We start from the raw sequence: 12,724 nt of genomic DNA on the forward strand, positions 1-12,724 counted from the left end.
GACCATTCTATCATTCTGTAATGTCCTTCTTTGTCTCTTGTGACAGTTTTTGGTTTAAGGCCTATTTTGTCTGATATTAACTTCATCTCCTGCCCTCCTTTGGTTTCTGTTTGCACAGGACATCTTCCATCCTTTCACTTTCAGTCTATAAGTGTCCTTAAATCTAAAATGAGTTTTTTTTGTAAACAGCATGTGGCTAGATCTTTTTAAAAAATCAACTCAGCCATCAAAAGCATTAGCGTTTTTAAGCATTCTTTGAACTCAATTTGTAAAGCTGAATGTTTTTAAAACAAGTGTTTTTCAGAACGAAACACTAGTAACTTGATCTCCTTTCATTTTATATTCTTATCTTTCTTCTTTAACAGGGACAACAAATCTGACTCATTGACGAGACCATAATCTGATTGCAAAGATGTGTTCTACGAACCCAGGCAACTGGGTCACCTTTGATGATGATGCCGCTTTTCAATCTTCTCAAAAGCCAAAGAATTTTCCTCTGGAGAATCAAGGCATCTGTAGGCCAAATGGACTTAAGCTCAATCTCTCTGGTCCTAAGGAATTTCCCAGTGGCTCTTCCTCCACTAGCAGTACCCCTCTCTCCTCTCCCATCATCGACTTTTATTTCAGTCCAGGACCTCCAAGTAACTCTCCTCTTTCTACACCCACCAAAGACTTCCCAGGTTTTCCTGTTATCCCCAAAGCAGGAACTCATGTACTTTATCCTATTCCGGAGTCATCTTCAAGCAGCCCACTTACACCAGGAGGAGGTTCCTCCTTTTTGCCTGCGAGGCCATGTCTGTCCCATGCTTTATCACCCAGTGACCACTCAGGTACACATCCAGCTCCCAAAGTGGGTCTTGCAGATGAAATTAGCCCTCACCAGGCTGCAAACCCGGGGCTCCAAAGTGATACCTCCCAGTTTCAATATTTTCGTGAGGACTGTGCTTTCTCAAGTCCATTTTGGAAAGATGAGGGCAGCGCTTCCCAGGTCACCATTGATCCTCCAGGAAGCAGAAAGACATTCCCATCAAGGGGCAAAGAGATACCTATGGAGCAAAAAAGCCTAAATCAATGTTCTCTCAGCTACATTTGTGAGAAGCTTGAGCATCTCCAGTCATCTGAGTACCAAGACTCCCTTGGAAGTTTGTCAATACAGTGTCTGCATGCTGAAGACACTGCCTCTTCCTTTGTTCCCCACACACTCTTCAGAAGTCAGCTCAAAACTGGATGGTCTTTCATGCTGAGAATTCCTGAGAAGAAGAACATGATGTCTTCCCGGCAGTGGGGACCCATTTTTCTCAAAGTCTTACCTGGAGGAATTCTGCAAATGTATTATGAGAAGGGGTTAGAGAAACCATTTAAAGAGTTACAGCTAGATCCACATTGCAGGCTTTCTGAACCCAAAGTTGAGAACTTCAGTGTGGCAGGAAAAATCCATACTGTGAAGATTGAACATGTATCTTACACAGAAAAAAGGAAATACCATTCTAAGACAGAACTAGTTCATGAACCAGACATAGAACAGATGCTGAAGTTGGGGTCTACAGAGTACCGGGACTTCCTTGATTTTCTGACGACTGTGGAGGAGGAGCTGATGAAGCTGCCAGCTGTTCCAAAACCCAAAAAGAACTATGAGGAACAAGAAATTTCCCTGGAAATTGTGGACAACTTTTGGGGAAAAATCACAAAAGAAGGAAAATTGGTGGAAAGTGCTGTGATAACTCAAATCTGTTGCCTCTGTTTTGTGAATGGGAACACAGAATGCTTTTTAACCTTGAATGACCTTGAGTTGCAGAAGCGAGATGAACACTATTTTGAAAAAGACCCAGAAAAGAAGGGGATTGTTATTCTGGACTATCATTTTCATAAGTCCGTGAAAGCACAAGAATTTGAGCAATCAAGAATCATTAAGTTTGTACCCCTGGATGCCTGCCGGTTTGAACTGATGCGTTTTAAGACTTTGTACCATGGAGAAGATCTTCCCTTTTCTCTGAAGTCTACAGTTGTGGTCCAGGGGGCATATGTGGAGCTTCAGGCCTTCGTCAACATGGTCCCGTCGCAGGCCAGTTCCTCGAGGTCCTGTGACAACATAATGATACACTTTCCCGTCCCATCACAGTGGATTAAGGCTCTCTGGACCATGAACCTCCAGAGGCAGAAGTCCCTGAAAGCCAAGATGAATCGCCGGGCATGTCTGGGGAGTTTACAAGAGCCTGAGTCTGAACCTGTCATACAGGTCACTGTGGGGTCAGCGAAATATGAGAGTGCCTACCGGGCTGTGGTGTGGAAGATCGACCGGCTTCCCGATAAAAATTCAAGTAAATAGCAACACCCCAAGTTGACTTTCATGTGAAATAGATTAAGTGTTTTCACCCTCCTTGGACTGAGATAGGCTCAGACAGATGGTAATAACTTTAGTCAGCTGAGGCCATGTTTCCATCGCTTGGTAGGAGACAGAACATTTAGTCAAACACCTGGGTTATTTTTAACTCTTGCGTCTATTCCACCAGATAAGTTTAACTTAAAAAAATTTTAATATCGTAAGAAATGGTGAATGGTGAGGGAATATTTGCAGTTCAACTTCTGGACATCAACCATACCCCTCAAATATTAGAAATGTTCCTCACGTGGCTTAGGTTTCTTAATGAACCTTCAAGCATCTGTTATCCATGAGTACTTTTTTCTGTAGTTTCAGCCACTACCACTTCCTTCTTAGGATTTAACTCCCTGATCTTTGAAATAAGACTGGCTTTTTTATCCAAATTGATTTATTTGTATGAATAGACCAACTTGATCATATCTATTAGCTGTTTCAAAACCAGGTAGCTATAACCTATGTGTTTAAAATTCAGTTAATTTGAAACATTTTGAAAAGAAAACAATTAATGTAGACATTCAAAGCTTGCTTTGAAGAGATCATCCTACACCTCGTTTATTTTAGAACAGTTAGTAGTGGGTGTAGAAGAGCAAAAAAGCAAATTTTGAAATTAGGACTCACTGTTTTAGTTGCATTATTTCTAGCAGAACACTGGGCTAAGAAGTTAAGTTGGGGACAGATTTGAGTTGATGCATTTATTCATTTAACCAAAACTTTTTTAAGCACTTACTGTATACCAAGAGCCACTTCAGATACTGGCAATAGAGATAAATCAGGTCTCCAAAATACTGATCCAGTCTTTCAGGGAAATTTAAGCTCCTCTTAAGGCCCGCCAGGCTGTGGACTTCAGAGGAAGCATTTTTGTTCAGTTAGCTCCATAGCAGTGTTTCTCAAACCTGAATGAGGTTTGAGAACCTGAGAACTTTTAAATCATCTTGACGTTTTAGGATTCATTCCAGGTCTGTCAATTAAATCAGAATCCCTGGGGGAAGGACCCAAGCACCAATATGTTTTGAGAGTGCCTCAGGTGAACCTATTGTGTAGCCAGGGTTGGGGGATACTGTTCTGTGGGCCTTGCGATGTTCTGGAGCAGGAAGAGCGAGCCCCTGACTGAAGTGGGTTTGAGGGCAACCAGTGGGCCTCCCCCTAAGGGCTGCAGGGGCATCTTGTCCGTCTTTGCAGTTTGTTGCCTTAACATTTGTTGCCTTGTTGTAGGTTGGGTGATGGTCCAGCAGCCTAAGGACACAGCCCAGTTGACTGGGGAGCCCATAACCCTGTGCAGAAGGGAAGTCTGTGGTGGCCCTTCCAAGCCCTCCCTCACTCATCTCCATGCCACGTTCTGCTCCTCATGTTCTAATGACTCCCATTAGTTACAGTTCTAGTCCCAAGCTCGAGCGAGGATCAGGGCGAGGAGGTGATGCGAGCATGGTCCACGGATGGCCCCACCTCCTGGTCATCTGCAGTGTGAGGGGAATATCTTCCATGATATAATCCACAGAGGCGATATTTCCTGTTTTCTTTTATAACTTTTCTTAGGAAAAAAGTTAAAGCCTTTCCAGATGATGTTCCTCCCAGGGAAACAAGTTTTGAGTAGACGATTCCAAACGATCTCTTCTAGAAGTGACATGTGCTACTTTTAGGTTAGAGGGGTTATTAAAATCAGAATATTATTGCCTTTTATTTTGCTAAACAAAAAGGAAAAGAGGAAAGTGGGCCAGAATCCTTGCTTAATCTCCCGGATCCATAGAACTCCTTCGGAGTCTGGGTGGTTTTCCTGTGACCCTAAAGACGGCCACTGGGACTGGAACAAAAGGCCAAGCAGAGCTTGCATGTAGATTTGCAGTCACAATTATGCCTCTGAGAGAAGAGCACAAAGGGCTTGAGCCTGCTGGCTTTTTGAGGTAGGGTCGGGGTGTGGAGGGCGGGCTTGGGGTTGGGGGTCCAGGCACTTGGGAGGCTCTGGGGAACAAAGCCCTTTCGCTGGACCTGACCGTGGCAGTCATGCCTAGTTTTTAGACTGAGAACCCGAACAAATCATTCTTTTCCAATTTTGGAAGGGGAACAAATATGAAACTCCCAGTGAAATGGATTCTGTTTATAACGTTGCATTTTCCCAGTTAATGGCGTGGTTGTTGATTCAATCAACAAGAATTTGAGAAGAAGGCTCACTGGTGAACTCATTGCTTCCTAAATTTCCTCTTAAGTGTGAGTGCTGGGTGTTTGGGAGGGCCGGATAGAAACATGATCCCAGCCCTCTGGAGACATAACTGTCTAGTAGCCAAGATGGACTTGGACGTAACTGTGCAAGTGCCTTGTGGAAACGTGCTCGCCTCTGGCATGTACAAACACATAGCAGTGACCCCAGAGAAGGGGGCGAGAAACTGCCAGGGCACTGGAAGGGTGTGTTGAAGAGATGATAGTTAAGCTTGATGTGCAAGGATCAGTAGGATTCCATGGAGAACAGAGACAGCAGAAACAAGGGCATGTAGGTGGGGGGCTTACCCAGGCTTTGGGACTGAGTTGGTGGAGAAGAAGCAGCAGAAACCATGCTGTGGGATGTAGCATCTGTCTGTCAACAGGGCCCAGAGTGTTTTCAGGCAGGGTTGTGAGGGAATCAGCTTGTTTTAGAAACGCATGCGTTGTGGAGGAGAGATTCAGGAGTAGATTATGGACAGGGATGCTGGTAGAAGGTCAGAGATACTGAGCAAAGCCAGTGACAGACAGTGGGAGCACTGATGTGGTGAGGGCTGCTCTGGGGAGCAAAAGAAATCATCCCATACCCCTCTGCATTCTCTGGCACCAGGAGGGTTAGTGAAGGAAAAACAATAATGTGAAGAATTCACATACTTGTAAATTCTTAAGAATAATGGAGCAGACCAGGAATATTTATCGTACATTTTGGGGCATCAAGGAGAGAGGTGGAGCACTCTGACAAGAAGTGGTGACCTCATCCTCTGAGAGTAAAGTGAGATCTTAGATAGAGCGTACATGTTTACTGATAAACCTGGAATTGGGTGAGACTTCCCCAACTGCATTCTTCTAGGTCGTAAAAGGGACAGCAGTGATTGTTGCTTCTATTAGGAAAAGGACAGCAGCTTAGAACATTTTGGTCTCTTATTAGGGAGGAGCTAAGGATTTGGGCAAGAACAGAAGTTTCTCCCAGCTTCAAGGCCTTCATTGCTCTCAGGCAAAACCATCTGCACTCTTTAAGTAATGGTAAGATTCTTCCTGAGGCTCACCGGGCCTTGATTGACCTCTAGTTCCCTTATCAAGGTGACAAGAAGTCCTTCTCTCGGCTTAATTGAGGAAAGTCTGTTTGATCTTTTGGGGGTGGGGACTGAGCCCCACAACCCCACTGAAATCTAGAGGAGGTGCCTCCAAAATATTGACAGATTATCTTCGGGCCTGAGGGTAAGTGAGGTGATGGGAGGAGGTTAGGGTCTTTGTTTTTGGCGATGGTGCCTGTGACGCAGAGTCTGGGATCCTCTCATCACATCTTTTAAAACCTAATTATCTCCCAGCCCTTGCTGCAAGGGAGAGTCATTAAGTCACTAGAGCTTTAAAAACATATCCATATTAAAGTCCAGTCCTACCAATCAGACTCTTGGGGATGAGGTCCAGGCCTTGGTGACTGTGAAAGGCTCTGTCAAGAACCAGGGTTGAGGATGCTGAGCTGGCACCTCTCCTGGGAAGACTAAGTGCCCGAGGTAGAGCGTATTCCTCCCTGCCCTGTGCACCCCCACCGCATTTACTAGTAGTGAGCTCACTGAGAACAATGACAAGAGTGGACATTCCCGGAGGCTGGCTGGCCTCGATCTTGGCCTTCAGAATTCTTTTGGAGTGTGTGTCGCAGCCTGGTGGCACACACAATGCAACACTTTACAGGCATTCTAGTCAATTATATGGTTATAATTCACTGCACAGTGCCTTTGGGATCAAAGTTGCTTTGTCAGGCCTGCGTGCAAAGCCAGGCCCAGAGAAAGGCCATGGGGCCACTTCAGCGAGAGTGGCGGTGGGCTGCACCCTTCTGGGATCACGTGACCCTGCCAAGCTTTCTACATCTTTGCAGTGGTGGGGAGAGAGGGTAATGCCAGAGTGAGGGGGTGCTTGGCAAAATTTGCCTCTGAGAAGCCTCGAAAGATAAGACTGGTGCAGAGAGCAAATCTATGTCCTAAGGCAGTGCTCCTCAAGCTTCTGTGTGCACATGAATAAACAGTTACATGCAGATTCTGATTCAGCACGTGGACCCTAGGTACCACGTTTCCCGTACATGCTTAAGTGATGCTAAGGCCCTGCCCACACCTAGAGTAACAGGGCCTTAGGATGTGTCTCTTTTCCTATATGACTTTAACATCAGGTGGATGTGTTTAGAAAAATAGAATATTTTTAAAAAATCTATAAAACATAACCCTTTTCAGGCCAGTTTCTGGGAAAAACCTATATTATGAGAAAAAAGTAATGGAAACTAAGGAGAATATATGAGCTGAGAAAGCATGCAGTAATTAAAAAAAATTATTTTCAGTGCCTCTCCTGTGGATTTTTGAGATCAGGTTTGACCTTTCTTTGTCACTTACTTGTGATTTCAGGGCAGGTGGAAAGGCTGCCGGCCCTGCATGTCTGTTAATGTGTCCGTGCTTAATATTCCTTTCACAGTTTACAATAAAGGTTGGCCTTAGGCAGGTAGCTCTGGCCGTTCATTCAGACCAAAGCATGAACAGGACAGAGGGACAGACTAGCCTTTCCTGAGACAGCTTTTCTTGGGGGATGCAAGGGTGAGGAAGTGGGGGGGGGGAAGGAAGGAGAGGAAGAGAAAGGAATTGAAGAGGAAGAATGAGAACACTGGGTCATGTAGAGTTAGGAAGGGGAGTGGAGGTGGGAGAGGGTCAATGAATAAGTTTTCTCTACCGTCCCAATTTCATCAATTTTAAAATATAAATCGCCTTTTTTTTTCTGTTCTTTGTCATCGGCCCATGGATTGCTCTCTCCTCCACTTGCATCAGCATCTTACCCCTCATTCCCACCAATTCTCAGCAACTGTTTCTGATGTCAAACATTTTGGCTCAGGTGGCACCAGATATAGACTAGAGACCTCTAAGTGGATTTTGTGATTTTTCATCCCCCTCTTTAGAAAGTGATGGGGCAAGAATAACAACTATGGAAGCCCGAGAGTGCCCCCTGGTGGTAGTACTGAGACAAGCAACATGTTTTTCCTTTAAATTCTTTTTTTAAACTGTGACAAGTGTCTATTGAGCCCAAAACGTGCCAGGCATTGTGCCAGGGACAGACACGATGCCTCTCCTCTTGGAGATAAAAATCTAAAGGGGAGCGTGTCACTAAATATCATTGAGTATTTACAGTATTTAAAAGTCAAGGAAAATGTGCCAGAAAAACTTGAAAGGGAAATGTTTTCTTTCATCTTTTATAAGGTGTTTTTTTTTTTTTTTTAAAGAAAAGCAGGTAGAAAGATTTTGTTTTAAACATTTTTGGAGTTCTAGGTCTTCACTTTTAATTGCAAAAGTTTCCAAATAGCTTTTTTCTTATAAAATGTAATAACAAATTAGTTTCAGCTTTAAAAGTATAGAATTTGCAGTTCCTTTATTAACAAAATTATAGTCATACAATAGTAACATTAATATAAACATTCCATTTATAATGGAATCGCACTTGGCAAAATAATCTCTATGTTCAGCACTTCTGTCTGTACCATGAACTTGGTGTACTTGCTGCCTTAGGGTTCTCTGTGTGCCAACTGGTTTAATCCGCACAGCAATCGCACCAGGTTCAAGTTATCATTCTCTCTGAGGCTCAGAAAGATTAAGTAACCTGTATAGGATTACATAGCTATTAAGTAGCAGAGCTGGTATGGGACTATGGATATTGGGACTGTGGATAGTGGGGATCCAGTGTTTGTGGTCTTAACCAGTGCCATCAAGGACCTAAGAGCTCCTGAATTAAGTTTTAATGAACTTACTGTGTCCTTGCTGCAGAAGGAAGGCAAGAAAGGGTAATGGGTTTGGGAATCTCCCCTGGGTGTGTGTGAGTGTGAACGAAGTTATCACTTGCTTACAGTGTCTGGGTTGCCTAGAGCACCTCAGAGGCCACTGTTGACCTACCCTCGGAGTAAGTGGTAGAGATAGCTAATGAACATTCCTTGGTTAATTGACTGATGACTTCTAAGGGCCTTTTACAGCCTTAGAATTCTATTAGTTTCTCTACAAGAAACAGGTTGTAAGGAACGAAAGGCAATTTATCTTTAAAGAATTAAGTGAAATCCTTTAAATTCCTGTTTTTGTGCCTAAAGCTATATTTTGATGGAAATGTCCTTTCTCCAGCTCTGTCAGTGGTATAGTAATTGAATTTGGCTTTTGAAATTACTGCCGTCTCATACATTTATTTAAGTAAAGATAGCTGCATTGGCTATATAAATGTTGTGGACAATGCAACAGAATCATGGAGTATTTGTAGAGTCACTACAGTAATTACACTGAAAATATTTTTCACTCTCTTATAACACACAGGCATTATATGACCACTTAAAATCTTTGAGTATAACCAATATACTTACTGGTTCTGGCACAGAGCCTGGCTTTGTACAGAGTAGATACTTAATAAATGGAAAATTCAGTAAAAGCAAATACTAGATTGAAACACTGAAGCTAATATGCTCATCTCTACACTGTATATATCCCAGTCGAAGTTTTATAAAGGGTGGGTGAGAATTACAGTAATAAAAAATCTGCTGTACTAAAAAAAGAATTCTTGGACTGTTTTCTGAAATGCAGTAAAATTTCATTGTTTAACTTTAAAAAAATCAGAATTTTTTATAATGTGACTTAATTTGGGCTGAAGTTTACCTTTTCATTATTAATCAGAAAACAACAGTGGTAAGAAAATGAATATATTAAATTTATTATAGGAGTTTACTCAGTCTGCTTAAGTCTTGTGAAAGATCCTGTGCATATTATAACCAAAAACTGATATTTAATATAATATTACTCATATTTTAATTAAAAAAACTTAGCATACTTCTAATTAAAAACATTTTTCAGGAGTTAATGTATGCATTTTTATAGTAATATAGTTGCACGTATTTTAAAAATAGTACTTAAAAAACAAGTCCCCCCAGTTAATGCAAAATCATGAATTTTGACAATGTTGTTTAAATGTAACTCATGTTGCCTCAGTGTTAACAGAATTGTTTATTAAAGACAGGGATGAGTTCTTAAGTTCAAGAGAAATGTTCAGTGGCTACTGAAATACTTTATCTGACCATTTTATTTTTTCCTCCTCAAGGTCCTGATCACCCCCATTGTTTGTCATACAAATTAGAACTTGGATCAGACCAAGAAATCCCCTCTGACTGGTATCCATTTGCTACTGTTCAGTTTGGGATGCTTGACACCTGTGCCTCACGGACAGAGGTCAGGTCCTTGGGGGTGGAGAGTGATGTCCAACCACAGAAACACATCCAGCAGCGATCCTGCTACAACATCCAGGTATATCCCAGAGTCCCCTTTGCCTTGTGTTGGGGCTTCCAGAGCTGTGATCTGACTTGTGTTTAAATATTTGCTTTGCCCTCTTAGGTAATCTCGCGCACTCGCGCGAGTATTTGTCCTAGAAAAGAGCTCAGCCGTGGAAACTAGATGGTCACATGTGAGCCTGGTTCTTCCCCTCAGCTCTAGAGAACACCAAGAACACAGCACACAGTGCTGCCTACTTAATAATTCAGCTCTGAATAAAAAACAGGGCATTAAAAAGGAATTCATGTTTCAAAAGCATATTTATAATAAAAATTATGTTGCAATATCTTTTCCCAAGATAAGTTGTGTCCCATATAATGATCCAAGAAGAAAATAAGTAGGGGAATGCTATAGGCTAATATTAAATGAAGGCTCTGAGAAGTCCTAAAATGAAGAAACTTGTTAAATTTAACTCAGTTTCCCCCAACTCTTGTCTGTAGGGGGATGTGCCTGTAAAACACCTTCTGGAATAGTATTCTGTGGTGCACCTTTTGGGTAATGCTGTATTATTATTATAACAACTTTAAATGCTCTCTGTCACTTCTGCATTCCCAGGGCAGACGAAATGCACTTGCATCTGTTTCTGAACTTGCTTTCCCTTCTCATCTTCCAAGATAGTAGATAAAGATAGGATCATTGCTACCTACTTCCTGTAGTATCTTGAAATGATGACATGTTTTTTGTTTATAAACGTACTGTTTAATTAGAAATATGTCAGAACTCACAAGCATTGAATAGCAAATAAACTGGTGGTCCAGTTTTAATTCTATGTCTCTTCTTTTTGTCATGCACATGAGTAACATTTCATATTTTCTAATGATATTTTAAAATCGATATGTTGCTTGAATCCCAGCTAGGATTAATGTCATTCTGACTTCCTACTCGTTTATTCCTATCAGAAAAAGTGTGATGATAGAAGATGTCATTAAGTGCTTTTATAACAGTGATAGAGATCAGGATTTTTCTTTATTCTGGACTGTGTTTAGAAGTCTGTATGCTTTAGTCCAGTGAATTTTCATTCCTATTGATAAAATTGATGATGTGTGGCTGCTGTCTTGTGTGTCTCCCTGGGTACCCCCAGCAGCTGGGAGCTGATCAGGCTATAGAAAATGGCCTTGCTTCAGGGCACACCCCCTTCTGGGGACAGCCTGCTTTTGATGACTGGTGGATACAGGGATGTAAAGGCCATTTGCTTCAATTTGGGATAACTCTGCAGGGCCATCCTAGCTTCAGTTCTGCTTGGGATTGACTGAAGCCTCTATTATACTGCATTGCAGGACAGTTTCCCCTACTTCCCCTTCTGCTGCTTTCTCTCCCTTTCACTCCTGCAACAGGTGTTGACCCCAATAGCCCTCCCCAGTAAACTCACTACATACCACTCTCCATCTGGGGGTCTGCTTCTTGGGGAACCCAACTTGTAACACTAGATGTTTAGTTTTCTGTGTGACTGAAGTGTAGGTCAGAATCACTGGAGACTTCGTTTATACCTGTGTTCCCAGTCACAGGATATGTCAGCTTAAAATTATAGTAAGTCTCTTTAGTTTTAATAACATTTACTAATTGATCTGCATTTGGTGGCTGTCAGTTTCAAAATGTTACCTTCCATTTTGTAAGTATCTAATTGAGCAATTTCAAAGTGCTTGGTGTAACGAGATTTTGGGGATACAGGGTGTGTTTGTGACAGTTACCTTCTAGTGGGGAACAAAAATAATTAGTAAATAAGTAAATAATGGAATTTTCATTATTGACAGATTCTAAGAAGAGGATAAAACAGGGCAATAGGATAGGGTGCTGGAGGGCTTCCTTATCTAGAGTGGCCGGAAGCCACTGTGAGGAGGTGATATATGAGCTGTATGAAAAAGATGAGAGGGCAGGCAGATGGTTTTATCCAGTTTGTAAACTGATTTTCTAGTTTGTAAACTGGTTTGTTTTAGTTGACCAAAGAGCTGATATGGGATTTGTCATAAATCTCAGATGGGCCAAAGGCTGGATAATTGATCCTTGGGGGTATAATTGATCACGTCTAGCCAGATCCATGAATGTCTTATCAATATGCATAATCTGTGGACATTTTATAAAAGCTACATTAGACTTAAAAGAGGAAAGTCTTCTTTAAGGTTGACACTAGAGGGAAGAGTTTGGGGGCTCTGTGGCTCTTTATTAAGGAGCTAGCATGAGAAGGTAGAATGGCTGTGCCTGTGTCCAAAGGATGAAGTGGCTACTGGCCTTGCCTCACATATAAAATAGGACTGGACAGGAGTTTGTGGTGTGCCACATTTGTTAATACGGCCTGATTTGTTTCTACATAACAGGTTGAAATAGAAAAGAAGTGGATTAAAATTGATGGAGAAGACCCAGAAAAAGCTGGTAACTGCATCACGCAGTAGGAGCAGCCAGAGTAAACGATGACCACCCAGTTTTCAAATATGTAATTCACAGAAAGTGAACCAGCTGAAATTCTGCTGCCATACAGTGGAAATGACTTCTGAATAGAGGTCCAATGTCTGTGGTTAGGGAAGTTTAGCCCTGAAACTGAACAATTTATATTTTATGCTTTTGCTATGTTTGTGCCCAGGGGTTTGATCTAAAATATGTCTATAACTTGTGTGATGTTTGCTTCCTATTGATACTCAAAGGCACTGTTATTCAGTGTGTTACCCGACAGCCAGCTTGGGTGAAGGGCTTTTGATTTGTGATTACTCAGTGGCTGATTGTTTTGCACCCTGGATTACCTAGTGACATATTTCTTGTCCTCCAGTACCTTCTTGCTATGTTAGCACCTGTACTGGAGGGTAAGGCAAATGAGACATCACCAAAATATTTAATT

At 42.0% G+C, this 12,724-nt stretch overlaps 1 protein-coding gene across 1 annotated transcript; it reads left to right on the top strand.

Moving 5' to 3' along the window:
• Positions 1 to 412: 412 nt before the first annotated feature.
• On the top strand, positions 413 to 12,284 carry LOC311172008 (stonin-1; the record flags this gene model as incomplete). Its single annotated transcript, XM_084235109.1, has 3 exons — positions 413 to 2,318; positions 9,671 to 9,873; positions 12,210 to 12,284. 3 exons carry the CDS (start codon positions 413 to 415, stop codon positions 12,282 to 12,284), a joined length of 2,184 nt encoding a protein of 727 aa, XP_084091235.1.
• Positions 12,285 to 12,724: the final 440 nt, after the last annotated feature.

Source organism: Talpa europaea (genome assembly GCF_964194135.1).
Source record: "Talpa europaea genome assembly, chromosome: 6".
Lineage (NCBI taxonomy): Eukaryota > Metazoa > Chordata > Mammalia > Eulipotyphla > Talpidae > Talpa > Talpa europaea.